This window comes from Pleurodeles waltl, chromosome 6 (genome assembly GCF_031143425.1).
Source record: "Pleurodeles waltl isolate 20211129_DDA chromosome 6, aPleWal1.hap1.20221129, whole genome shotgun sequence".
Lineage (NCBI taxonomy): Eukaryota > Metazoa > Chordata > Amphibia > Caudata > Salamandridae > Pleurodeles > Pleurodeles waltl.
The window spans coordinates 1,434,343,144-1,434,369,855 of record NC_090445.1 but is presented as its reverse complement, the minus strand read 5'-3'; the positions used below and the strand labels follow the sequence as shown (position 1 = coordinate 1,434,369,855).

Below are 26,712 nucleotides of genomic sequence, written 5' to 3'. Positions count from 1 at the left end.
AACTACAAACACCACCTGTCACTTTCATGTCCACCAAAATTTGGAATCCACATCATGACTACAAGCTTTTCACCATACAGAATTGCATTTTCTTTATAGCACGCTGAGTAGGACAAACCAGATAAGGACTTGTGATGCACAAGGTTCACCCTCCTCCCTACTGTGGTTGTATTTACCCCATGAACTCTCAGACAAGGGCACACTCCTGGTTGTTTCAATATTTACATTTTCATGCTCACCTCCCTGGTTGTTGAACCTTTATGAGATAATCAGTGTACCAAGGACATTACCCACGCTTGCTCAGCTGCATTATAGACATGCCACACACAGTGAATGCTGTGTGAAAGTGACACCAAGCAGTCACAAATCCTCTTTATTCAACCCATCTGCAGTGTACAGCAATCAGGATCCGTGGCACATGTAAACAGAGAGGTGTAGGAGCAGAGTGTTTCACTACATTCACCTCAAGATGCTTCTGGTGTTGCTGACCCTTACTAAAGGTGGGTTGGTGGGATCATCCATCTTGGTTCAGCACTCCTCAAGCCACGATCTCTGTCCGTCAAGCAGTGGATGTATCCTGTAGAAACAAGAAAGAGGATTACTGTGATGCACACCGCTCTTGAGCCATAGATAGCAACTACTGTCATATATGTTTTGACTGCAACTACTGTGTTAATTAATACATTGGTTCTGAATTCTGCACACAGGTGCATGCATGTTTGTACATGTGCCTCTTGAGATTCACGCACAAATAAGGCTGCCTTATCACTGTAACAGGTCTGTGCAAATAATATATGCACACGCCTACTGTTGTAGGTGTTTTGCACAGAACAAGGCATGTGCCTTCTGATACATATATTCTGCACATAGTCACATGCGTACTTATACATTTTCTGCATGCACCTACTAATCTTATTGCTCCAGTATACTTTCGGATTGCTGCTCCAGTGTTGCCCTGGGATGCGCGGGATGTGTAGCTTCACAAGAGTGCTTTGGATCAGGTTGCTTCTGGTGGGCCACTGCAAATGGATTTACCTCACAGGCCTGACCCGCCAGTGCAATTTCCAGCGCTCTTGCTCTTCTCCCTGGGAGGGCCTTGGTGAGGAGGCCTTTGGTGTCTCCATACTGTATTACCTTTCCTTTCCAGAATCCTCTATTGAGGATTCATGAACTGCATCCTACCCTTTCCAAGGGGGCGACCTTACCATTAGTAATTCCAAATCCGAGCTTTCTTCCTGTGAGGTAATTATTGTCTTTATTGGTATGGAAAACAACAGTTCTGTGTCTCCTTGCATTGCAGCACTTCTTGCTCCTTGTTGGTGTGTTCCCTCACTCCTGATCAGTTTGGGGATTTCTTGGTTCTCCAGCCTTATAATTCCAGCTACTGGTACTTCTTGTTCATCCTGAAGTCTATTGCTCCTTGGAGTCCAGTCTTGGGTGTTTGGGTTTTTACTGATATCTGGAGCCTTGCTGTTAAATAAGAGTTTTTTTCCTTCTGGCTTTTCCATCCAGGGCTCCTTCTGGAAGGCATTATCTGCTTATTTACTTTCATGTGTCTGTGGCATCGTGGCTACTGAAAGGGGTCACCGTTACCTCTGGCAGACCAAGACTGTAAAGACCTGGTCTTCTCGACCGCTCCACATTCAGAGGTTTCTCAGTAGGCTTTTGGCTCATGACAAATCTAGACTTTCTGAACACAGTTAGATGTGTGGCATTGCATGCACACACTGCTGCAGACCTTTGGATATGGGTAGAGGTGTTCAGAACTGGACGTTTCTCCCAGTATGATGTGCAGCAATATCCAATTGTGACCTTAGAGACACATCCCGTGGATCACGAAAGACCTGTTTTATGATCCAATCTTAAATAGAATGGATAAATCGAAATTCTTTTGACTTGCTAGAACACTGCAAGCTGAACTAAACAGACATTTACAGAATCTGTGGCCTCTGTCAGCCCACATGTTGTGCTAAAGTGTATCAGGTTGCAAGACTAAGGCCCATATTTATACTCCGTTTGCGCCGAATTTGCGTCGTTTTTTTCGACGCAAATTCGACGCAAAACTAACTCCATATTTATACTTTGGCGTTAGACACGTCTAGCGCCAAAGTTCATGGAGTTAGCGTCATTTTTTTGCGTGAACACCTTCCTTGCGTTAATGATATGCAAGGTAGGCGTTCCCGTCTTAAAAAATGACTCCGATGCATATGCGTCGTATTTATACTCCCGGGCAAAAATGACGCCCGGGAGTGGGCGGGTCTAAAAAACCCGCATTTGCGCCGGATTTTAGCGCCTGGGTCAGGGCAGGCGTTAAGGGACCTGTGGGCTCAGAATGAGCCCAGAGGTTCCCTCCCCTGCCCCCAGGGACACCCCCTGCCACCCTTGGCCACCCCACGAGGACACCCAAGGATGGAGGGACCCACCCCAGGGACATTAAGGTAAGTCCAGGTAAGTATTTTTTTAATTTTTTTTTGTGGCATAGGGGGGCCTGATTTGTGCCCCCCTACATGCCACTATGCCCAATGACCATGCCCAGGGGACAGAAGTCCCCTGGGCATGGCCATTGGGCAAGGGGCATGACTCCTGTCTTTGCTAAGACAGGAGTCATTTCAATGGGGGATGGGCGTCGTAAAAAAATGGCGCAAATCGGGTTGTGGCGATTTTTTTGCCTCAGTCTGACTTGCACCATTTCTGGACGCCCATACGCCATTTTCCCCCTACGCCGGCGCTGCCTGGTGTACGTCGTTTTTTTTAACGCACACCAGACAGCGCCGGCGGCTAACGCCGGCTAACGTCATTCAATAAATACGGCGCCCGCATGGCGCTTCAGAATGGCGTTAGCCGGCGCTAATTGTTTTGGCGCAAAACTGCGTTAGCGCAGTTTTGCGTCAAAAAGTATAAATATGGCCCTAAATATTTGAATGCACCACGACCCTGACAATAGACCACCATTTTACTCCTGGGTATGTGATTACCCTTTTTTCACATAGTTGCGTGTGTATGTGCTACCGAGTGCACATCTGTGCATGGTTGGTACAATACACAATAGAATGTGTGCACCTATATAGTCAGCTATGTGTGAAAATAAACATGTCCTGATCAAACCAGTAAGTATTAAACATGGGTTGGGATGGGCAGAGACTTTTTGAGGCATGGGCAAGTGGGCAATTGCCCAAGGCCCCCACCTCCAAGGGGCCTCCATGGAAAGTGAACTTTCTCTTTTTTAAAACTCTTTTTTTCTTCTCCATGTCCTTCTCTCTCTCTCCGTCTCTTGTCACTGGGGATTTTTGGAGTCCCTGCCGAGCTCGTATTTAAACTGTTTTTGTGACCCTCTTAAAGTCTCACATATAATTCAGTATTGTTTTGCATCATGCTGCTTAAATTAGCAGGAAATGGGTAATAACATTCAAATTTGTTCCATATAGGTGCCCCAGAGTATGTCTTACCCGGGGCCCCCAAAATTATTCACATGACACTGGGGATGGGAGGGTAATGAGAGGCTAAATTGGGGGTCGGGTTCGAAAGGAAAGGGCGAGTAATGTCAAACACTATGTACAGCTGTACTTCCAGCAGTTGTGAAGGATTTACTCTCAGATTGGGGCGCTGAAATCATGTTCTCTAAAGCTTGCTAACAGAAACAAACTCTTGCAACTATGCGAGTTGGTGACAGCTGCCTTTTCTGCAAAATAATGAATTTACAGCACGCATCTTAATCCACCAGCTGCCACATAATTTTCAGGTTTCAAAAAGGTGTTGCAAACCTAAACGGACCAAAAGTTACTATAAAAAGCACCCCATGTGCTGCTGTGCAGCGGAAGAGTCAAAGATTAACTGCAGTACATACAGTTGTGTCTCGACTCATTTGGAGTGGGTGTTTTAGGCTTTGATTTTTAGGACCGTTCAGATGTTACACATTTTTCTGCAGAGGTGTTTCAGTGTACAGTTCCCACTAAATGTTTCATCATTCTGAAGTTCAAAAAATCAGTTCAGGTGAGTCACAAAACTGTCTTGTGTAATCTCCCTTTCCTAACCAGTTCCCGGCACTGCTTGGAAAAAGGTCTGGCCTCACTGGATCAGTCAGCAAGGCAACCTGGGATGAGTGCCTGATGAAAGAAAACAGTGCTTAATTTGTAAACCAAAATATAATAGTTCAATGGCCTTGAAATTCTGCTGCCAGTGTTCCTGAAAGCAGAAGTTATAGCATACCAAGGCTGCCCAAACTTGATTCCACCTCATATCTCTTTCCACCTATTACCCCACACTCCATGTCGATATCTCACCTCTGAACCTCTACTTTCTCCCTGGGAAGTTTCCCCATCTTTTTCTTCCTCCCCAGTGCTTAATTTTCTGCCTTTCTCAAATACTCTCTGTCAAAGTAGGTTTTTGAAAAATAAGTACCAGTGCCCACTACCTACAGCCATTAGCACAAATTAAATACTAACTGAAATCTCTGCCTAGGCTGCTCTACTCTGGAGACAACTAATGCCAAGCTCTAGCATCCTTTAGACGACTCCTTCTCGAATCCTGAAACCTCTGTGTTCCCCGAGGCTTGTGCTAGTGGTCGATGAGGAGAAATACCCCTTCATACTTCGACCACCCTCTTAAAGATTGTAGGATGGGAGGAGTAGGCAATCTTCTGCCTTGCAGGGACTTTCTCTGACCTTCTCTGGTATCCAAACACTGTCCCTTGATTTTGCAACTCTGACAGGCTCTGATGCCTTTAACCATCACCCATCATTCACCGAATAAAACCTCCCTCACCTACCATACCATCCCTCATTTATCCTTCCCTTTCCCTCTCTCTGGGCCATTATCGAAACTTAACAAGAAGAAATTTAAAACTAATATAACCTCTGCCCAACCAGAGATTGTTATTGCAGATACCTACCTCAAGTCAGTAAAAGGCATAACCAAATCACACCAGTGTGTGGAGCCACCTTCACTCAAATCTATCCATCCACCTTCGGATCTATGAAACCAAGGCAGTTGCAAGCTTGTCATCTCCCCACTGGGCACAATTCTTGATGAGCATATACATACAGGTCAATGAAAAGATAAATATTCAGGGAAACCAGTCCAGCCTCTGGACTCGCGACCAAAACGTCACCAAGCTAATAGCAGCCAAACATGACCAGTCCTCTCCCACAGATCCTGTCTCCCACAAATACCAGTCCCAGATATTCGCTTCGCATCCACACCCACTGCACTCTCTCCATTCCATCATCCTTGCTTCTCAACCCTTTCTCTCTCTATCTCTGATGATGATTCTATACTCTCCCCTAACCACATCAGTGCCGTATTAAGCCCTTCATCAATGTTAAGTGTGTAGTCAAAATATCCATTAATTTTGAATGGTGTTTTATTGATTTTCAAACACTGTAATCATGGGCTTGTGCCCATCTGTGCTGGTTCACAATAGGATTAGCTTCACATGCGGTACAACACACAGAAACAAAACCACATACCGCATCAGATAACATATTCGGCTACCCCTATTTATGTTATCCCAAGTATCAACCCACTTCAAAGGTGATCGGCATACCATTGTCCTTTGAGTTTTTAGCGTCCTCACTGTGGCATATCGATTCGACCTGGTTCACAATTCCAACAACATACATCAACTTTTACTCTGTAGGCTATTCATTTTCCGCTGTAAAGTCCACTTCTAGACCTACATCTGTGTTACCATCCCCGCCCTCCCAGCGGTAGCTCCAGGGATCTCGTGCTCACCCGCATTCAAATTATGGAGTTGTAGGTTCTGACTCTTCAGACTTCAGAAAGGTCACGAGGACAGCTCTCCAGTCACCTGCTGATGCGAGGGTACACAGGTTCCTGCGTTCTTTATCCCAGAAATCTCTCTCTTTCACCTGTGCCCAGTGTTTAACTTTCCGCTTCCACCTGCAATGTGGAGGACTTTTAGGTGAACTCCAGAGCATGGCTATTACCATTTTGGCTAGGACCAGGGCTAGATTCGAGAACTTTATTGTAACTCTCGACGAATGTAGGAGAGGGTATAAACTTAATAGGCAAATTTCCAGTTTTAGGAGATTGATGCCGTAAAAGTTTTGCTTCAGCTCCCCTTTCGACACTTGCCAGAACTGTGCTATCTGAGGGCACACCCAGGCATGCAGGAAATCGGTATCCTGTGTGTTACATGTGGGGCATACCTTATGTGTCTCTTGGATCTTGGTTAGTTTGTGTGGCATGAGGTAGGTCATCTGTAAGTAGTTGAACTTTGTGTAGCGGAATCTGGTGTTTCAAGACACCTTATGAGTATGCTTCAGAATCCTATCCCATTTCTTGTCTCACACTTTATGACCCAACCCGTTTTCCCACCTGTGCTGGAGTTTTGACAAGTCAATTCTGGTCATATGTAATGCCAATTTGTAAAGCAATGAGACTAATTTGTGGTACTGCCTGAAGGTAAAGAGGACGTGTCATACTTATACCCATTTCATTCATGACTTCATTCTGGATAATCATTTTCACTTACTGGTCGTTACAAAGGTATGGCTCATTAATTCTCAGTGCAAAATCTAACCAGTCTTCTTCCCCAAAACTACATTTTAACTAAAAAATACAGACTAGGGTGGAGGTGGCGGGGTAGCAATTTACTCTCAGTTCAAGATAGGTCCTACAAGTCATTTGAGTATGTCATATCCAAGGCAGAAATTAGCCCTACCAATTCATTGTTGTGCTCATTGTGGTCATCTATACCCCTTCCAAGAAAAGCCCGGTCTCGTTCTGTTGTCCTGTATCTTCCACTACACATGCAAACCATCTCAGACTCTGGTGTCATTCTAGGAAATCTAGTCAGTGACTCATCTGATACTTCCAGTAAAAAAATTACTGATGACATGGATAATCTCGGCTATACACAATTGGGTTTCAGAAATATCCCTGGGAAGACCAAAGGGCTGATCTGATGTTTTCCCCCATACCAAAGCTCCAGCGCCAAGCGTTGGAGCAGGTACCCTGGACCAGCCACTAACTAATGAAATCCTTCATTGATCAGGAGCTCCACAGCCCATTTAAGAACACCCAAGCCAATGCCCACCTCACGCTCTGATGTAGGCCGGAGTGCACACTTAGTGGGTTTGACAGAATAGGCATGAACGAGATAGAGAAACAAGGAGAGGGTGCAGGGAGTCCTTCAAAAAGAAATAATACAAAACAATGCAGAAACAAAGAAAGATGGGCCCATATAGGGGAAAAAGAAAAGGAGAAGCCAACCATAAGTAGTTGTAAAGACGAAAGAGAAAGTACTGAATGCCCGATAGACATGGACTGATGATTTTATAAACAGAAATTACTGCCCATTGCTATGCAAGTTATTATTGTATCTCTTCCTTGTTCATGGGGGAGTGCCTACAGAAATGGAGTGATCATCAACTCAGACGCCTTCGTTTGTTGTTCAATGTTGTTTATTTGTACAAGAAAACTGTATGTAATTGCTGCTGAAACATGTCTTTAAAAAGCTCTATAAAATGATAAGTTAAAAATAAAAGAGACACGGAGAAAAAGAGAGGCAAAACAGTCTCACAGAGTAAAGACGTCCACCCACAGAAAAAGGGACTTTTAAACGAAAAACCCCAGAGTGAAAGAAATGGTAAAAATATACAATACAAAGGGAGCAAAACAGACTCACACAGACAATGTGTTAATGAGAGACTTACGGAAAAATAAATGACGACGTAGGGACCGGGTTTAAGTGAAAATCTAAGACAAAGAAAGGTGGAAAAAAAAGAGAGTTAAGTAAAGACCACTAAAGACATTAAAAGAAATGGTAAGAGAGAAAAAGAGAAACAGAGAAAAAAAGAGAAAGCAACACAAAGAGTAAAAACAAAGACTCACTAAAGGAGAAACGGCATATGAAAGTAAATGAAAAACTGGCAAAGAGAGTGTAAATGAGCCACCCATAAATTCATAGTTAAAAAGAGATTCACGGAAGAGTAAGGAGAACCACACAAAAGAGCAATAGTGAGAAGTAAATAAAAAAGTGACTGCCAGGGCCAATTCCCAAGAACTGTTTTTTTACTCAGGTGATCTCACAGTATTCTTGCTTTTCCTTCTTCTGCGTGAATGCCCTCATGACATCTCCTTCCTGCATCAATTTAGGAATCTAATCGGCTAGGCCACTCCTTGACAATCTGGCGCCACCGCCCTCCCACACTTCTGGTTAATAGGGAAGCTGTACTGAGTAAGGAAACTGTGGCACATTCACTGCAACACCATCATGCACGATTTGTTACACCCTAAGCTGGGAAAGCAAAAAGCCTCAGCGGGGTTCTCGGGCCACCTACCAGCAGCAGGCAGTGGCAGGGCTCGCCACTAGCATCAAACCTCTGATAGTAAGTGCTACATCAAGGTGTTTTAAATCTTCCTTTACAGATATGTGCACAGAACCAATAAGTGATTTCTTTATTGGCATAATGTTTTTTTTGTTTTTTTGGGGGAAAATATGCGTGCGAAGGAGAACTGTGGAAGATCAGAACCAGGAGATGGTGTTGTCTTCCATGTGTAGGTCTGTGCAGTAGGTGTGGGATCACAAGTACTCAGGTGAAGAGGAAAGCTGCGCCATCCTACTCCTGTTTGACTTTTCTTGGCCTGCCATGCGATTATTCAAGGGTACTTGATTAAACTGACTCCATTAGGCTCTGTTTGCCAGTGAGTTGATTGATTGATTCATGACCTGGTTGTTTGAGCAGTAGCAGCATCCACCCCCACCTTCGCCCCTCCCCTCCTCAGCACCTTGAGACCCTCACGGGTGAGCAGTGCGCTTTACAAATCCCTGATTGAGTGAGTTCACCCAGAATATGGTCCTAATCATGTCATTGTTATTTTTTTTCAGGCTAGAAGGAGGCTGATGATTGGTGGTAGCTTATTATAGGTGGAGAGACAAACATATTTCATGATACCCTTCGGCACCCGACAGACCCAGCCCCAAAAAATGCCATCCTCATGCCACCAAGTATGTATTCTTTATGGAATGTGTGGCATGCTTATTGTGTGTTTTGCGAATAGGAGACTATGTGACAGGGGTAATGCGTCCTTTGTGGACACAGTGACCTTGCACAAAATGTAAAGTTCCTTCAAATTATTGCTTTTCCTTCTTTCTGACGTGGAAATCTAAATTACTACAGCTGCCAATGGGACAGTATCCCTGATAACTCTAGGTGAAAGAGGATTATACATCTACAAGGCATCTGCCCTGCAGAAGAATTTGTGTACTTCCCCCTCCTCAGTGATTAATTTGAGCTGGTGGTTGCCGGTGGGGCACCGAAACGTATTTTTGTGGACTTATTTTTCCTCATCAGACGTTTCCGAGCGCATAAGAGAAAAAAACACACACAAACCGGGAAGACGGAGGAAGAGTAACAGGGAAAACAGAGACAAAGGGAGAATGCAGAAACCTGCGAGAGTGAGATAAAAGGGAAGAGAGAGTCTGGAACCGGGATTAATGAGGCCTCAGGTGATGCAAGATTCCGCATACATTTAATAGCGCCGGCCGCTTGCACATAAGCACTCATTCTTTCATAAATGAAGCAGTGTCTGTGTGGTGCTGGGCATCCCGAATCAATGGAAAGACCTAGCATGAGTTGTCCGATTGGCCCGTTCCTGAAACAATGGAAACAGACCACTTGGTGCATGAAGCTATGAATTTGTGTGGCCTCGACTTCCTGCCAGCTTCCCCAAAGTAGGATGAACTCTGGCCCACCTGAGTATATAACTTGACTTCCTCTGAACTTTGTGAATTACCTCATGCAACCCACCCAGAGAGAGTTTTCCCTAAGTGTTGTTGCTTCTTTTCCAGGTCAAGCCCAGCTCTAGGATCTACAGACGCCCTGCTGTAACCTGGCCTGTAGGAACAGAAGCTGCCCTATAAGCTGTGAAGTAGGCCGCTGACCTAGAGGGCAAAGTGTCCGGTCCAATCGCTCAAGCCTGTGTCTCGGCATACCCAAGAGGGCATATGACCTACAGAAAGCATTCTGGGACTGCAGGTGTGGTGAACCAACATCTCTCCCACCCACCACAGACCACCTTTGATTTTGTAGGAGCCCTTTCTGCTCATTGATAGCCTGAGAGTGAAACAGACGTTTCTACTTTGCGTTATAGGTCAAACAAAAGTATCTTATTGGCTGAGGCCTTTTGCAATGAACACAGAAGTCTTTGAACAACCTTTGTTGCACTTATCATTCAAAGCGATCATACTTTAAATCTGCAGATGAAACCTAACCCTGAGTACTATTCCTCAGTTCCATCTAATGAACCAAAACTGGGACTGGCCAGTCTTAAAAATATACATGCCCGAAAACATCCAAAAGGTTCTCCACATGATAATATTGGCCATAGGGCTCTGCTGTTTTCGCTGTGGTGACTTGTAACGCAAGCACAGTAATTATGTTTGGGATCATACCTCGGTTGAAACAATCATGTGTTTTGTGTCTAATATTAACTGCCATTCATTTCCTCGTTTGAATAAAATGCATTCACCTTTAAAAAGAACAATCTCTGACTGGATATTTACTGCACCGTGCAGTTATCCGCGTCTTGCACCACCTGAATTCCAAACCCTGTACTGCCTCCTGGAGCAAACTTGGGTGCTCACACTTGCGACACTTGGAGTGTCAAGTGAATATTGGAGGTGACGTGGTTATCGAGCTGCACTGTAAGAAGACATCAGGTACTGAATGTGATTGGCAAACAAAAGTGCCTACTGCAGATACTATCCTGTGACACTGACTGGCACAGAACCCAGAGGGGATGTCTTGTAGGGAGGTGGTGGATTGAGAGTGGGGATGAGTGACATAAGAGATCAAAGGAGATCAGAGTCTGTATGGACAAGGCAACAACAAAACAGGAGAACAGAGCTACATGCCTCGGAAGGACAACACCAAAACGTGAGTGACACACGGACACCAGATCCTGATAGACAGGAGTGATTAGAACCTGTGGGACAGGAGGACATGTTAGCCTGAGGAAAAGTGGCATCAATGCCTGAGTGACAGGAGAATTCAGAGCCTAGGGTAGTGGATAGAGAAATAACAGAGCCTTGCGGTCAGAAGAATATCAGACCTTGAGGATCTTGGTGCCTAATTGTACTCAGGGGTTGGAGCCATATTAGTTAAAATCTAGAGAGATCACAACCAGATTACCAGGATGACATCCGATCACAGGGGACAGAATGGCATCTCAGTCTGCGAAGCTAGTGGGCATCGGATCCTGGTAGAGAGGAGTGGATCCAAATAGTTTAGGATTACGTTACCTCCTAGTAGATCTCTGTTGCAGGCCATTTGTCTTGGTTGTTCGCCTTTTTCTGTGTCACCCTCAGATTCCTCTGTGTCACCCTCAGATTCTTCTGTCCCCTCAGAATGTATCTTGCATCCTCAGCTAATGGTCACAGGCTTTTCTCCTGAAGTCTATGCCTAGTGACTGAGCCGTTTGCAGTGAACCACATAAAAGCACATATGACAATCCAATGTCATCGTCTTGTGAAAAAGCTGTTCTGCTTAGTATTCAGTCAGAATAATAGTGCTGCGGGCTCTTGGAAAAAACATTTGCAATAGAAATCAGCCCTGTCAGGAGTTAGTCATGCAAGGCCTGACCCACGTACTGGAAGCACTACATCACAACCCACTTTTCAGGATGTGCTCCATGATTAGGCAATTTCGAAAGTTCCAAACACTTCAGTTGGAAAGCCATTTGAAGGAACTTCCAACTTGCTAAATTAGTACTCTCATGCCACTGTAGACAGAATCACTCAAATGCAATCACAGCAAAGCGTCCTTTCTTAAGCAGATGGGTAATACAGTCCAGGAGAAAAAAGCACGTTTCATAACCAAATCTGCCTTCCATATTACCTCTGCTAGCGCAAACTATTCTAAAAAGCAGAAATTGAAGAACTCACAGGATACAGCCTCATTCTCAGATGGCTGAAAGAAGGTTGGGACAATTGCCAATGATTCAAAGTTTTTTTTTCACTGTTCCCCTTATCCCATCCTTTACTGTATTGTATTATTATTATTATTATTATTACTGTGCTTTGTTTAAACAGTGCTTCCCCCCCTATATCAGAGGTTTCTAACCTGTGAGCTGGGGACCCCTGGTGATCTGCAGTGACTACTCAGGAGGTCCACCATTGCTTAGAAAATAAAATATTAATATATCAATAAAGTGGATATGAATGAGGCAGCAAAATGTCAAACTGAACATTTTAAAATGTTCTGTAAAAGTAAAGGAAAATGAAATTGGAGGCTAAAAATTAAGTTTGTGCCCTCAGACAGATTTGTGAGAGCGGTCCAAGTGCGTCAAAGAAAATACAGTGTAGGTTATGGGTGGGGTCAGTTGAATTTAACAAAGCTTCGACCCTCCCATTATAATTAAAATTTAGATTTTTCAAAATGTATTTTTGTGAGTGAATCCAATAAAATATTTCATCATTTGTGTATTTGTTTGATAAATGCTTGTTTCTGTAATCCTGAATGTTTGCCCCCAGTTTCCAACAGTAACTCATTGAGGGTCCCTAAATTCCACAGATGATTAAATTGGGGTCTACAGAAGTCAGAAGGTTAAGAACTACGGCTTTAGATGGCTAACATGGTACTCCAGAGGTGCGTTGCTGTTAAATGGCCTATATGGGTAGTGTGATGTCTAACGCGAGGACCCTGTGTGTGTGCTTATCTTGTTTTTGTCACCGAGCCTAAGAATCAATGTAAAGCGAAAGAGTTAGAGATGCATCCATGCAAGGGGAAACCATATGAGATTGCAATCTAGGAATAGAGGTAAACCTGCTCAGCAGAGCGCAGTGGGCAGCTCATACAAAACATGGTAGGTTGAATACATTTCAGTTCTAGTGGGGCTTCGTAGACAAAACATAGTAAGAGGAGATCAGAAAGTTACCAATTTTCTAGTGGCCCAATTAATGCACACACTTTAATTACATGTCCGGTTTAGTTGGTCTTAGAAGAAGAAGTCTCATAAGAGCAATGCAATATTTTACAACTTTATCCAATGGCCATATTCACGGTGAGTTTAAGATACTTTTTCCAAGCGGCCTGGTTAATGCACTCACAGAGAGTATATGTTCTGAGGAGTCCACCCAAGATCTGCCACGAGAAACCCATAGTAATCAGAGATGTACCACTAGCCATGGTAGGTGATCAGAGGAGTCCAGCCAGGAGCAGCAAGAAGCAGCCAACTGGAATGGGCAATACAGTCAACCACCACACCTGCAATAAACAAGAAGTCGCAGTCTCGCAACAACCCCCCCCCCCCCCCCCCCCCAACCCCCGACCACGGAGCATCCTATGGGAAGGTGCAGCTTCCAAATTCACCAAGTCTAACACATGAAGAGCCATTTGACACAGTCAGTAATGCAACCCATAAAGACCATCGTATGCGCCCCGGAGTGTAGGAGGGGATTAGATGGAAATGCCGTGGAGGTAATAGGAGTGGAGAATGGCTGAAGAATACAGGACTAGTTTTATAGTTCACAGAGGAGTAGATGGGGGTGATTACAGGAGAGATAGGTGCCAGGGCTGAGGTGAGGGGGGAATGGTGACCAATTTTGTGGACAAATTATTTTTGTTTAGTTTAGGAGAGGGGGTGACCTAAGGAGTGAAACAAGGAAAGGATAAAGGTCCTGGACCTCTAATAGCCATAACAGGAAAGTTGCCTCCGGTATTTTAGAAACTATTTACAGGTCTCACCCAGGATCAGCATTTTCAGGGGTAGAATTCTTCTTAGTAGTTTTATTGAAAATAGTGACTCCACAACCCTGTTTCTAGGACACTCAGAAAATGCAATTTACTGTAATTGCGTAGTTTAGTGTGTAATTTATGTCAGCAATATGTGTAGCTTTCCACTACAGCACACTATTGCATTAACTATCACATGACACTTTAATACAAGTGTAACAGGTTGGTGTACATCACCATAATGTTAAAGGACACGTGGGTCATCTCAGGGTTATAGAGGCAGCAAGCCAAAAGCTCTAAAAGCCATGCATTTTAGACAAATATTCACATTAAATCTCTGCTTCATTTATGCAAGTTAGAGCAGTGCTTCTCAAATTTTTTAGAACAACCACCTAATTTTTAAAACGACCAACTTTTTTGTTAAACTTTATCATATAACACGATGATTGAAAGTGAGAGCACCAGATGACATCGTGTATATACTAATAGACGTCTCAACCACCAGTGCAGGTTCGACAACGAAAGGGCGTCATGATATACAAGTTTGTCTGAACACCTTGCATTGTTGTTGATCAAAAAGGAGAATATAATAAACAACGAAACTTAGAAACCCTAGTACCTCCACCCCCCTCCCGACCCCACCAACAAGGGAGACGTAGAAAATAAAACCGATAGGGAAGGAGGTCGAAAGTTTCATGAAGAGGGAGTCTCATGTTACGCAGAGGGTGGCATTGGAGGGTATAGGGGAGGTATTCACTAGCATGTGGCGTGCTCATGTGTGTGTGGGGCATGCAAATAAGGGAAGCTCCTGGGATGAGTATTCCGCTAGCGGGCACCACGTATATTCAAAGTTTTTATATTTATCTAAGCAAATATCTGTAATTCTCTCCATGATGACGGCCTGCCATATTCGAGAATACCATAGAGTTAGTGTTTGGGCGTCTTTTTTCTTCCAGGCAAATTCTATGGCCAGCTTAGCTACGACCAAGCATACTCAGAGTATAACTCCTGATATCTGGAGTTTAAACAGGGCTGTTTGCGGGTCCAATAAGATCAAGTCAGGGGTAGTCGGGATTGGTAATACAAAATGTCTTTGATCTGGGCTAGTATGTCTGTACAAAAGGGACAGATAGTTGGACAGTCCCGCCAGATATGTTTGAAATCTCCTAAAAGGCTGCATCCTTTCCAAAACTAACGTGAGGTGTCTGGAAAACATTTTTTCAATTTTGTTGGGTAGAGGTACCAATCAAATACCAGTTTGTAATGTGCCTCTCTCATGTGGTCAGAATGGTTAAATCTGGGATATCTTTCCATAGTGTGTGCCATTTCTCTGTCAGGATCGAGCTTTCTAAAGTGTTTTCCAAAAAAGTCATGTGGAGAGATTGGAAGGGAGGTACTATAGAGAGGAGGAGAGAGTAAAGAAATGAAATACATCCTTTGGAACCCCCAGAATGTCTAATGAATGGTTTGAGAGTTGTGAGCTCTCTTGTAGCGGCCATCCTGACTGCTGGTGTAGTACCCAGTGTTTCAACTGGGTGTAGTGAGAGTGTTCAGAGTCTGGTAGGCTAAAACCATGTTGGCAATTTTCAAAATTGAGGATGTACCACCCATGAAAGAGATCAGAAATAGTGAAACAGTCCCCAGGCCGCCAGCAATCAGAGGGCCCCAAGTATACAGCTGGAAGGAATGCTGGGTTGTAATGAATTGAGGTGAAAGGGGATGAAAATCTTGTCAGTCCACCTGATGTTGTCACTGCATTCCAGACTAGGAGAGCTGTTTTAAGTGGGGTACGAATATGTGCATTGGGTGGGCATTGTGTTTTAGGTTTCCAAAGAAGATTCCAAATAAATCTGCCCACCAGCGCCCTGTCCAAATGGAGCCAGTGTTTATCAGAGGCACAAAGAGAACACTCTTAAATCACCCTCAGTTGTGCGGCCTGTTAATAAAGATGAAGATCTGGCACTGCCAAGTAATCGGTGCCCTTGGGTAGTCTCAATAATTTGTAGGGCAGGTGTGCTCTGCGACCTTGCCAAATAAAATATAGAAAGAATGTGTGGAGAGAAGGTAAGAAGGCGCGGTCTAGTTCTATGGGAAGGCCCAGAAACAGGTATAGTAATTTAGATAAGATGGTCATATTAATGGCTTGGATATGGCCCAGCCAAGCGATATTCAAGGGGCCCAGCGTTTGAGATCCAATTTGTAATGGGGGGGGGGGGGAGAGGGTAGTTAGCTTGGTATAAGTCTTGTATCAGGGGTTGATCTTCATGCCCAGGTACATGATATTTTTTCAACTCATATAAATGACACAGTTGTTGCCAGTGTCTCCATTTTCGTATAGGTAGTGTCAGATTGAGTATAAAGGATTTATAAAGAGTACTATAGAAACCCGCCACCTCTTCATACTTCTGTAGTCAGAGTTGAAGGGCCACCAATGATGTGTGTGAACAAGTGAGAGATAATAGGAGATTGTCTGCAAAAAGGGAGAGTTTATGCTCTGTCGACCCAAATGGGATACCTCAAATGGTCAGGTAGTTTTGCCACCAGCAGTTCAATGCTTATTGCAAAAAAGGAGTGGGGAGAGGGTGCAACCCTGTTTTGTTCCCGTCCCCAGGCAAAAAAAGGGGGAGCGTACCCCGTTGACCTGTACTCAGGATTGTGGCCTTACATAGACGGCCTGTACCATTGCTATAAAATTGTCACAGAACCCAAAGTGTTGCATGCTGTAAAAAAGGAAGTGCCAGTCCACCTGGTCAAAAGCCTTCTCGATGTTGAGCGCTAGTAAGACTGCTGGTACTGATTTCTTGTAGTCTTTTCGGCCCGATGGATCATCCATGGTAAGCTGTTGTGTGTTTTTCTCCCTTTGATCAACTCAGACTGATACGGATGTATTAAATCAGGCATTATATCGTTAAGTCACCAAAATATTTGTGTATATCTTAGCATCAAGGTTATGGGTCTATATGATCTGGGTCCAGGAGGGTCTTCCCCCGGTTTAGGAATAACTGTAGTTAAAGCATCCCTCATGGATGGAGGAATTGCTTGGGTTTTGGCCATGTAGTTGAATAGCACAGTCAGATGGGGTATAAGGTCCAAACTAAAAGTCTTATAAAAGTTGGCTGCAAAGCATTCTGGTTCTTTGGATTTATGAAGTTTTAACAGAGATTGCAGCCTGGGCCTCCACTTTATGAATTGAGCAGTTTGGTAGTCTGTCACCTGGGGCAGAACTACATTGTCAAAGTAGGTTAATTGGGCTATATCGTTGGTGAGGTCGGCAATGTAGAGTTCCTCATAAAACTGGTCAAAGGTTTTGGCTTTGTCATCATCAGAGACAGCTGTGGAGCCTCCTGGCCTCCTTGAGCAATATTTCCTATGCATTTTTTTTCAAGTTTGAGCCCAAGTTGCCTTGCCAGGTGAGCGCCAACTTTGTTGCCGTGTTCATAAGTTGTATGTTTAAGACACAGCATGGTGAATTCGGCCCTGTTAATATAGATTGCGTTACATTTCCCCCTCAAAGCTATCACTTTCTTCTGTGGGGGGAGGATGGATTTTCCTCATAGGCTTTTTTGGAGGTTTTAAGTTCATCTTCTAATGCAAGTCTGTCTGTTGCTCTTTGTTTAGTGTGGGCTGGAGTGCAATACACTTGTTGTGTATTACCACCTCAAAGTGTTGGAGAACTTAGTATCATGGAGTTTATTCAGCTGAAAAAAATCTGATTGTTTGCTAAATTGGATCTCTAAAGAGTCTGTCCCTAGTGAAGGAGCTTGGAAAATAACAGCGGCGATACTTGAGTGGGTGAGCTTCCCATTCTATTGTCAGTCCCACCGGGGTGTGGTCAGAGATGGCAATTGAATACAACTGAGCCTCAATTAGCATTGATGTTAGTGGTTTGCTAATAAAACCTAGTCCTACCTAGAGCAGGTGCGGTGAGAGTGTGAAAAGAACATATAATCGTGGGATATCGGGTTGGGGGTCCTCCATGCATCTACGAGCCCCAATGAAGAGAAGGCTTGATTTAAGGTCTTGGAGAAACTCCCAGTGTGAGCTCTGTGGGGATGCTTGCTGTCTTTCTCCAGGTCCCATGTGAGGTTGAAGTCTCCCATTAGGAAAACATCCCCTTCTGCAAATCCACCATTAAAGAAAGCAATGATTGCAGAAATGTGAATTGCCCCGAGTTAGCGGTATATATGGAGGTGACGGTAAACATACGACCTGCCAGGTATCCCTTCGCTATAATTTTCCTACCCTCACGATCAGTTTTGCAGCCCACTGGTTGAAATTATAAGGAAGAGTGGAAAAAGAGCAAGGCCCTATTATGTTAGGTAGTGGCAGACTATTCGTACATAATCCGATAGACCCTGTCACACAGCCTGTATTCCTCATCTTGCCAGAGATGTGTTTCTTGCAAGGCAACCACGTTGTGGCACCGGTCAAGTAATTATTTCCAGAGCGTATGGCATTTGGCTGGCAAGTTGAGGCCTTTGACATTCCAAGTAAGTGTGGTGACTACCACAGAGACCCAGCAGAAATAAACAGCAGGCTGGTATTACTTCCACCCTTCAAGCATCGTAAAATAGATCGAGCTCCCTCATGTAAAGAGTAATCTTTCTCGACAGTCGCTGAGTGAGCCATTGCCTCTTCTGTTGGTATCTGTTCGTGCCGTTGAAGGTGTTGATGGGTTTGGAGCATTTGTTAAAAATATTCCCAGTAAAGCTTCAGCCTCTGAAAGTTCTGTAAAATGTTGGGTTTTGTTTTGGAAATTGAATGCAAGGCCAAAAGGATATGTCCACCTATATGTGATGTGGTCAAGGTGGGACTTGTCCATTACAGGGCGGAATTGTAGTCGACTAGCCAGTTTGGCTGGGGCTATATCTTGGAAGAGAGAGCAGGTATCTCCTTGAAATGATATCTAATCTTTCTTTCTTGCCACATGTAGAATAGCTTATTTAACTTAATAGGGGTGAAGTTTTGCCAGTATATCCAGAGTACATTTCCCTCTTCTGGAATCGGCGGCCCCACTTGGTGGGCTCTACCAAGCTTGACAACTGTCTGGTCATCGTCTAGCAGTTCTGAAAACAGGCCCATCAAATAGACCTTCAGGTGAGGGCCCCAATTTGTTGTTCCAAGTCCTGAACTTCAGTGTCTAGGTCAAGAGTTCTAGTTCCGAAAGAGTCTACGTTGTGCTGGAGGGAGGTAAGCTTGGCATTGATTTCCATTTTAAAGGCCTCAAGGATGGACAGATTATCAGCCTTTAGTGCATCATGAAGTTTGTTCTTAAAGTCTCAGACAGAAGAGAAGGAAGGCCACCCTTGGTTGAGTGCCATAGTGTCATATTGTTGGGGTGTCTAGTTAGTGTCTCTCACCTCTGCTGGTAAGAAGTAACTCAAGACTATTGGCTTGAGCTTTGTTCAGCGACATGGACTCTATAGATCAGGGTAGGTGAGAGGATAATGCAATTGCAAGAGCTTCTGAGAGTGGTAAGAAGCATATAGTTTATCTATTGGAGGCCTTGAGTCTTGCAAAATCACAGACAAGGATGCCAGCAGGTCAGATGTCATGTCCCCAATCAAGAGGTCAACAAAGTCTCTGTGGCCTGTTTGGTGAGTCAGCACTTGTTGAGGAGAGTGGATGCAAGTGTGAAGTGTTGTGTGGGTGGTTGCAGGGATGTGTGAGTGAGTGAAGTACTGGGTGCTGTTTGTGCGGTGAGTGTGGGTAAAATCATGAAAACCTGTAGGAAACACACAGTAAAATGTGTCCTTGGTGTTGTGTGGTGTGGAAAGGCAGCAGCATGTCGAGCAGTGCCCGAGGTTCAAGGAGCAGAGGATCACAGCATGGTAGCACCAGGAAGGTGCATAACCAGGGTTCTTGGTGCTGGGCATGGTCCAGGTGCAGGAATGGGCACGGACGAGCTTGCCTTTGGCATAAGAGCGCTGCATCTGCTGCACGTCCACATTGTGGCAGCCGTTGCACAGCTCCTGAGAGGGGGGTAGTAAAGTAACTTTCTGTGCGGATGGATGATGGGAAATCCAGTGATTTCACTTCCTGTGCAGATGGATGATGGGGAATCCAGTTGTGCCACTCCTGTACAGCTGGATGATGGAAATGACTTCTCTTGCATGTGGACTTCTTTTGAAGACAGTTTTGGAGGGAAACTAGTGATGTCACTTCCTGTGCAGCTGGATGATGGCAATCAGTTCCTGGTGTGCTTTCCCAGATAAATTGCTGAACATAGGAGGCCCGCTCACCAAGGTCCTGTCTATGGCACATGAGAACAAGAAATCAGAGACACTGATCTTCTTGGAAATCTTGTCTAGCTGGTCTCAGAGGGTGGTCAACTTCCTGGCGAACGCAAATTGTGCCACCTCCACTGACAGATGCAGATTCTTGCTAATAAAGGTGGACCTGAAGTTGAGACTTAGCCGCTTCAGACTCTGGGATGGTAGCCCAAAGAGCCCTCTGTGGGAAACCTTTTCTCCAGCAGATAGGCAAATATGTCTTTACCTTCACACCCTTGACAAAGTACAGGCCATGATAAAAATGATCTTCGGACAAAAGGTTTTTTGGAGGGGATGGGTCTGGAATAAGGCACTCTTTTCAGCCATTGTCACCAACCAAAGTTCTCAGAGAGGTCAGTGGCAGGATCTCTTACTTTTTTTCACCATCTGAGGGAGCTGATAGGAACTACAGAGGCCCAAGCATAGAAAATGTCATGCCTTCATATAGATATTCGGACGATCCCTTCTTCCTACATAGAGATGGTGAAGAGGCTTGCTTTATTTGCACACAATAGGTAGACACGAACAATGATGCCAGGATTTTCAGATTGTCCAGCCTTCTCAGATATACTTGAGTGCCTTTGTCTAATTTCATTATCAGACAAAGACTCAGTTTAAATAGACCAAGATGTGTTGGCCTTGGACAACAAAGGGAACATCAATCCCACTGTAGCCCATCCCAGTGGCTTTATGAGCAATATTTCCTGGTACAGAAGGACAAAGGGCAAGGCTCGGTCATAAATCAAAGGACATTCAATGAGTGTGTGGGTTTCCTGACACTCCAGAGTTGGAAGGAATCCATCTACTCCAGGATATCCTCAGAACTCTTGACTGGATGATCTGGTTAGATCTGTAGGATGCCTACTTGCAAGTACCAATTTTCCAATCTCAACGCAGGCTCCATTGGGGGTATCAGGTGTATGAGTTCAAGGCACTACTTTCAGCATGTAATCGACCCCCTGGTGCTTCAAAAAGTGCTAAGACCAGTCATGGTATTCCTTCAGGGGATTGCAAGAGTGGCAGCCCAGATCAGGAGATATGTTTAGTCCTATTCACACCGATTTGGAGATCTCAAATATGGCACCAGTTCCGTTGGAACTTTCTTGGTTTTTACTGTTCCAACCCCCTCTCTGTCAGAACATTCTAACTGATCCACAGGAAGCTTTTCACACTATGGTGATAAAGTGTGGTCACTCCAATTAATGGCTTGGAGGATTACAGGGTATTCTGGGTGATCCCAGGGACGAGCTGAGGAACGTATTATAAAAATATGGGCCAACTGCATGGTTCAGAGCGATCAGTCTGTTTGGAGGATAGACACACTGGTGGCTGGAACATTGCGTGGATTTATGGGTCCAAGATTTTGTATGTTCTAAAATTTCTATTGGCCTTGGCATCTGAGTGCCAAGCTTACACGTCAGTAAACACTTTTACATCTTCCATTTGGGCAGGTCAAGCGGCAGTGGATGGTGTATCAGTTGGTGAACACTCTTTGGAGGGTAGATTATTGAGGGGCATAAGGCTGATGGCCCCTTCCCACCCTCCCATTGCCCAAGTATTTTGGTCTATGGGATATGAACTTAGTTTTGAATCTATTCCTGTCTTGTAAACAGAATTAGTTTCTCTCTTGTAAGAAGTTAGCAGGCAAGTTATCTATGCTTCTGTAGTAGGGAAAAATGGGAAGGAAATCACATGCACTGACACGAAGTAGCAGAAAGATTTGAGGGGTTTATTCCAATATTACAGATCCACAACCCAGGAATGTCCAGCCAGCTCCTCACCTCCAGGCAACAGCCACTACCATGGAATCTAGAACTCACTTTCCATCTCAAAGGATGCAGTAAATAACAATGGAACCAACATAACATAAAATACCTTAAATATCATAGTATAAGGAAACACTACCATATTACATAAGGAATGTGACATGTAAAATACATACTGTAGAATACTAGGTCACCTCCCTTTTTTTCATAATCAACAAAATCAACAAAATTATGACAGTTCATAATCAAGTAACCTTGTTGGTAATTTGACAGGTTTGGAAGAACGTGTTCTGGTGATGAAATTTGACTCATGAGAATTATTGTGTTTAGTTTGTATACCCTGATCTTGTACCTGGGTACTAGAAACTTGAGTAGACTGAACAGGAAAAATTACTATTTGATCTCCACAAACATTGTGAAAATCATCCATTAATACGGATTCCGATCTTCCCTGATTGGAACAAGTACAAAAATAAATCTCTGCTTGAGAATCAGAAATGGGTATCAAACTGTTTTTGTTCCATTAGCCTTTAACACACAATAGAATAGAAGCATTCCCCACTTTAAGAATTTTCACTGGTTCAGAAAACTTTGATAGTTCTGCATGTTTTTTTTAATTAAAACCCATCCTTCCTCAACAAACTGCTTTATTTTTACGTTCTTTTTTTCATCAAAAGATTGTTTTTGAATTTCCTGTTTTTCTTTTCCTCTTTTTCTCAAAGAGGAGGAGCATTCCTTCTGTTCATAAAAAAAAAGCATTGCATAGCCATCTTGGTACCAAGTTAGAACTGGCATCTATGCCTCAAAGTAAATGGAGCAATACCTGTAGTGCATTGAAGTGTAAGTAAGCATGCCCAAACCTTCTCTTCTAACAATTGACATATATATACAGCTGAAGAAATGGCAGTTTGTATTCCATCTTTTAACAATCGATTGCCTCTTTCTACCAGACCATTTGATGCAGGACTATATAGAGCAACTTGCAAATGTTGAACATTAAAACTCGTCAAAAATTGCTTCATTATTTTGGAAACAAAATGTACTCCATTATCTGTTACAAGGCATTTAGGTGCCACTTCAATCTTAAAAATGCCTTTTAAGAATTGCATAGCACTTTTGGTCTTAGGAGAATCTACAAATGAATAATAAATCCATTTAGAAAAATAGTCTGTCAATACTATCAAGTATTTCATGCTTGAATATAATGAATGTAAAGGACCAACAAAGTCTAATGCCACTTAGTCCCAAGCACTAGAAGGTAATGCAACAGGATAAAGAGGCTTTGTTTCAGATTTCCAATGCTTGTCCGAAACAATACATTGTGGACATTCGTTAATGTGACCTGCAACTTGTTTGTCCATGCCAGGCCACCAATAACTTTGACAAAGTTTTTTGCATGTAGTAGATATACCTAAATGTCCCTCATGAGCAATTTTTATCATACAATTCCTTAGATTTAGGGTTGTACATATAACCCATTCCTTAAGCAAATTTTGTTCTCACATGATAATTCCAGTGAAATTCGATGAGATTCACTTCGCATTTGAAAGTTGTTTTTCACTTTTGTATATACTCAAATACCTTGTTCAGAAATATGTCCTCTGAAGTAGCAGTCGCCCAATTGTCTTCTGTAATATACCAACACATCCCTGTACAGCATCAACACATTAATTTTCAAAATCATCATTTAACGGTTTTAAAATTGGCAACAGTAATCTTGAAAGGCAATCTGCTCTAAAAGTTTTCCCTCCTTGAATGTATTTAACTGTCACATTTTATTCCTGTAATTTTGATGAGTCTCACTAGACGTGCAGATGCCTTTTCCAAACCATTACCAGCCAATAAATGAACCAAAGGTTTATGATCTTTAAATATATCAAATGCTGTTCCCTAAATATATGTCTTTAATTTCTGTACAGCCCAAATACACGACAGTGCTTCACATTCTATAGTGCTGTAACATATTTTAGAATCTCTGAGCACGCGTGATGCAAATGCCACAGTTTTCTCTTTCCATGCTACTCACTGACCAAATACTTCTCCTATACCCTTCAAACTGGCATCAACTGTGATAAATAATCTACCAGTAGGTACAAAGACATGTAGAGCAGGAGCATTTACCACCAACTTCCTAACTTTCTCAAACACTTTGTAGGTTTGACCATATAAATTTAGAACCCTTTTTAATAAAGACCTTAAAGGTTTTATCATTAGAGCATTTCCTGGGACAAAACGTGCATAGTACTCATATAAGCCTAAAAATGACCGCATTGAATCTTTGTCGTCTGGTGGAGGAGCTTTAACAATGGCTTCAATATTAAATTTTTTTGGTTTTATTCCTTCTCCTGATTTATTATAGCCTAGATAGTCAACTTGTTGTACCATAAGTTGACATTTGTTAGGCTTAACTGTCATGCCTCTCTGTTCTAAAATATTTAGAACTTGATGTAAGATTTCACAATGATGTTCCTCTGTGTTGCTGAAGATAAGGATGTCGCCTTGAAATGTTTGTACATTGGGCATGCCACCAAAAAGCTCATCCATCAGTTTTTTAAATTTGCTAGCTGCCAATGCTAAGCCACAAGGCAGCCTCAGGTACTTAAAAGCTTTAAAAGGTGTAAGTTGTATCTTGTGAATCCTGACCTAATAGGATTTGGTGATATACAAAATGTAAGTCTATTGTGGAAAAAATATTGACTCCCTAATGTTAGCTATTGATTCCTAGATATGTGGCAAACAATGGTAATCAACAACTATATTCTTATTGACAGACCTCAAATCAATGCATAATCTAAGGTCATCTGAACATTTTTTAGTCAATACAACCAGTGACAGCCATTCAGAGGAATCAGTAGGTTGGATAACTCCTTCCAAGCACAGCTTTTCCAAAAGTACCTCTAAGTCCTCTCTTACGCTTAATGGAATTGTTCGAACTTTATGTCTAATGGGAATAGCATCTTTCTAATTTTGTGTTCAAATCCCTCAACAGTTCCTATTTGATTTCTAAAAACTTTGGGAATCTTTGAAATCATACTCTGTAAGGAATTCTGTTCATCTGAGGTTACAGATAAAATAGCCAATTCTCCTAAAACTATAAGAGGGTGATGCCCTGGTTACAATTGAAATCCTAATTTGGCTAAACCCATCCTGCCTACTATATTGCGTCCTTTGACAGCCACATAAATCTTCGGACAAGTGAGTCTTCCTTAGCATTCTAAAGTTGCCTGAAAATATCCTAACAACTGTATTTCTTGTTCCCCAAATGTTTTAGGATTGATGTCTGGTTTATTCAATTTGATGGAATTGGACCATATTTAATTAAAGGTGGTATCTGCCATAATGGTAACAGGTGCACCCAAATCTGCCATTACCCAAACATTCTTCCCATTAATAACTGCCTCACAGATGGGATTTTTAACTTTGCTAATCTTCCTATGGGGACTCTGGTGATCAACAGTAAGCAACAATTAGTAAATTTGTCCATGCAATCTTTCATACATCATTTTCATCTAAATTTACATTCCTAATTTTATCACCAGTTGTGCCCCTGCATGCCACTTGAAAATGCCCAATCCTGTGACAACGATTGCATCTTCTTCCCAGTGCAGGGCATGACAAACTATTACCAATATGTTCCCTGGAACTGCACCTAAAGATATATCCTACATATTCTGAGATTTCTTGCCTTTTACCCCTTTAACATTGACCACACATGTTTGGGATTCCTGTAAAATAAAATTAACATTGGATGAACCTTCCTGTTTTGAAATTATTTGTGACGGTATCATAGACCTTCCAACACTTTTGGTTAATAGACGCTCTTGGATTTTTTTGGATAAACAATTAAATACGAACTAGTCCCTAATATATATGTCTATATTGTTTTCAAATTCACTTGTTGACTCCAATACTCTAAGTGTAGCAACATACTCTTCAACCGATTCATCATTTGATTGCTTGCATTTAAAGAAATTGTGCTTTTCAAAGAGGATGCTAGATACATCATCATACTGCTTACATAATCTCCCCTTTGCCTCCAATTACACATCCCATGGCACACCTTCTGGAGTAGGTGGAGGAATAATGGGCAAGGTATCAAAAACTCATTGTCCAGCTGTACCTAAATGATTGAACAAAATGCAAGTTTACTGGGTGGATTTTATTGCTTACATCAATAGCAGTTAAATAATTTTCCAAACTATGTATCCATTCCTACTACTTAATTTCTGGTGTTCCTGCTCTTTGAAGGAAAGGTGGCGATTCAATGGCTCCTTGAACCATTGTCATGAAGTGTCAAAGCAAAAGGAATATATTAAAATTCAGGAATCATATATTAATAAAGAAGGAATGTGTTCACTAAATGTACATGGAGCCCAATCCAAGATGGCACTTCAAAATGTGTGATGAAATACTTCAGTCCTTTTTCTAAACAATGACTGCAATGACTTATGGGGCAATCCAGGCCGGAAATGAGTTCAGTGTGAACAGAAATCAACTTGCTGAAGAGTCAACGCCCACAATGTGCCAAAATGAGACCAGCGATTAAAAAAACAGCTCGATGAGACAAGAAAGTTTAATTTTTGTACATAATAAGCTGCACGTGATCAGCTAGATATGCAGTGCACATGAGGTTTCACGTGCACGGTGTTTGTGACAAAGCCAGTCAGGGTACGGTGATATGCCGCTATGACATACAGTTGTTGCAGACAAGTCTCCCCATGTACTTAAGTGGTTACTTTGCTGCCGATCCTTATAATCTTGCTCGCAATTAACAAATTGCTCCCTGCCAGTGCTGACAAATACACAACGAATGGAGTTGTCAATATTTGGATGGCAAAGGTGTAAAACGTCAGGCGTTCAGTTACTCGCAAAAAATAAGTAAACAAAGTGGCCAGAGCAAAAAAAGAAGTCTTATATAATGCAGAGGTCACACGGCCAAATGTCAATCTTCACTCAGTAGCACTGACCTTTATTGAC

The 26,712-nt window shown here is 42.8% G+C and overlaps 1 protein-coding gene across 2 annotated transcripts in view; it reads right to left on the bottom strand.

Moving 5' to 3' along the window:
- RASSF4 (Ras association domain family member 4) overlaps nt 1–26,712 on the bottom strand; it is a 404,267-nt gene that overhangs the window by 171,004 nt on the left and 206,551 nt on the right. Inside the window, exons 1-2 of one of the 2 annotated variants that reach the window (XM_069240817.1) lie at nt 7,677–7,719; nt 464–577 (exon numbers count right to left, since the gene is read on the bottom strand). In XM_069240817.1, the coding sequence (XP_069096918.1) occupies nt 464–522 (59 nt within the window). In that variant the 5' untranslated portion in view covers nt 523–577; nt 7,677–7,719. Of the gene's footprint in view, nt 1–463; nt 578–7,676; nt 7,720–26,712 lie in introns of those variants that run through there. The other variant, XM_069240816.1, reaches the window with a different exon arrangement.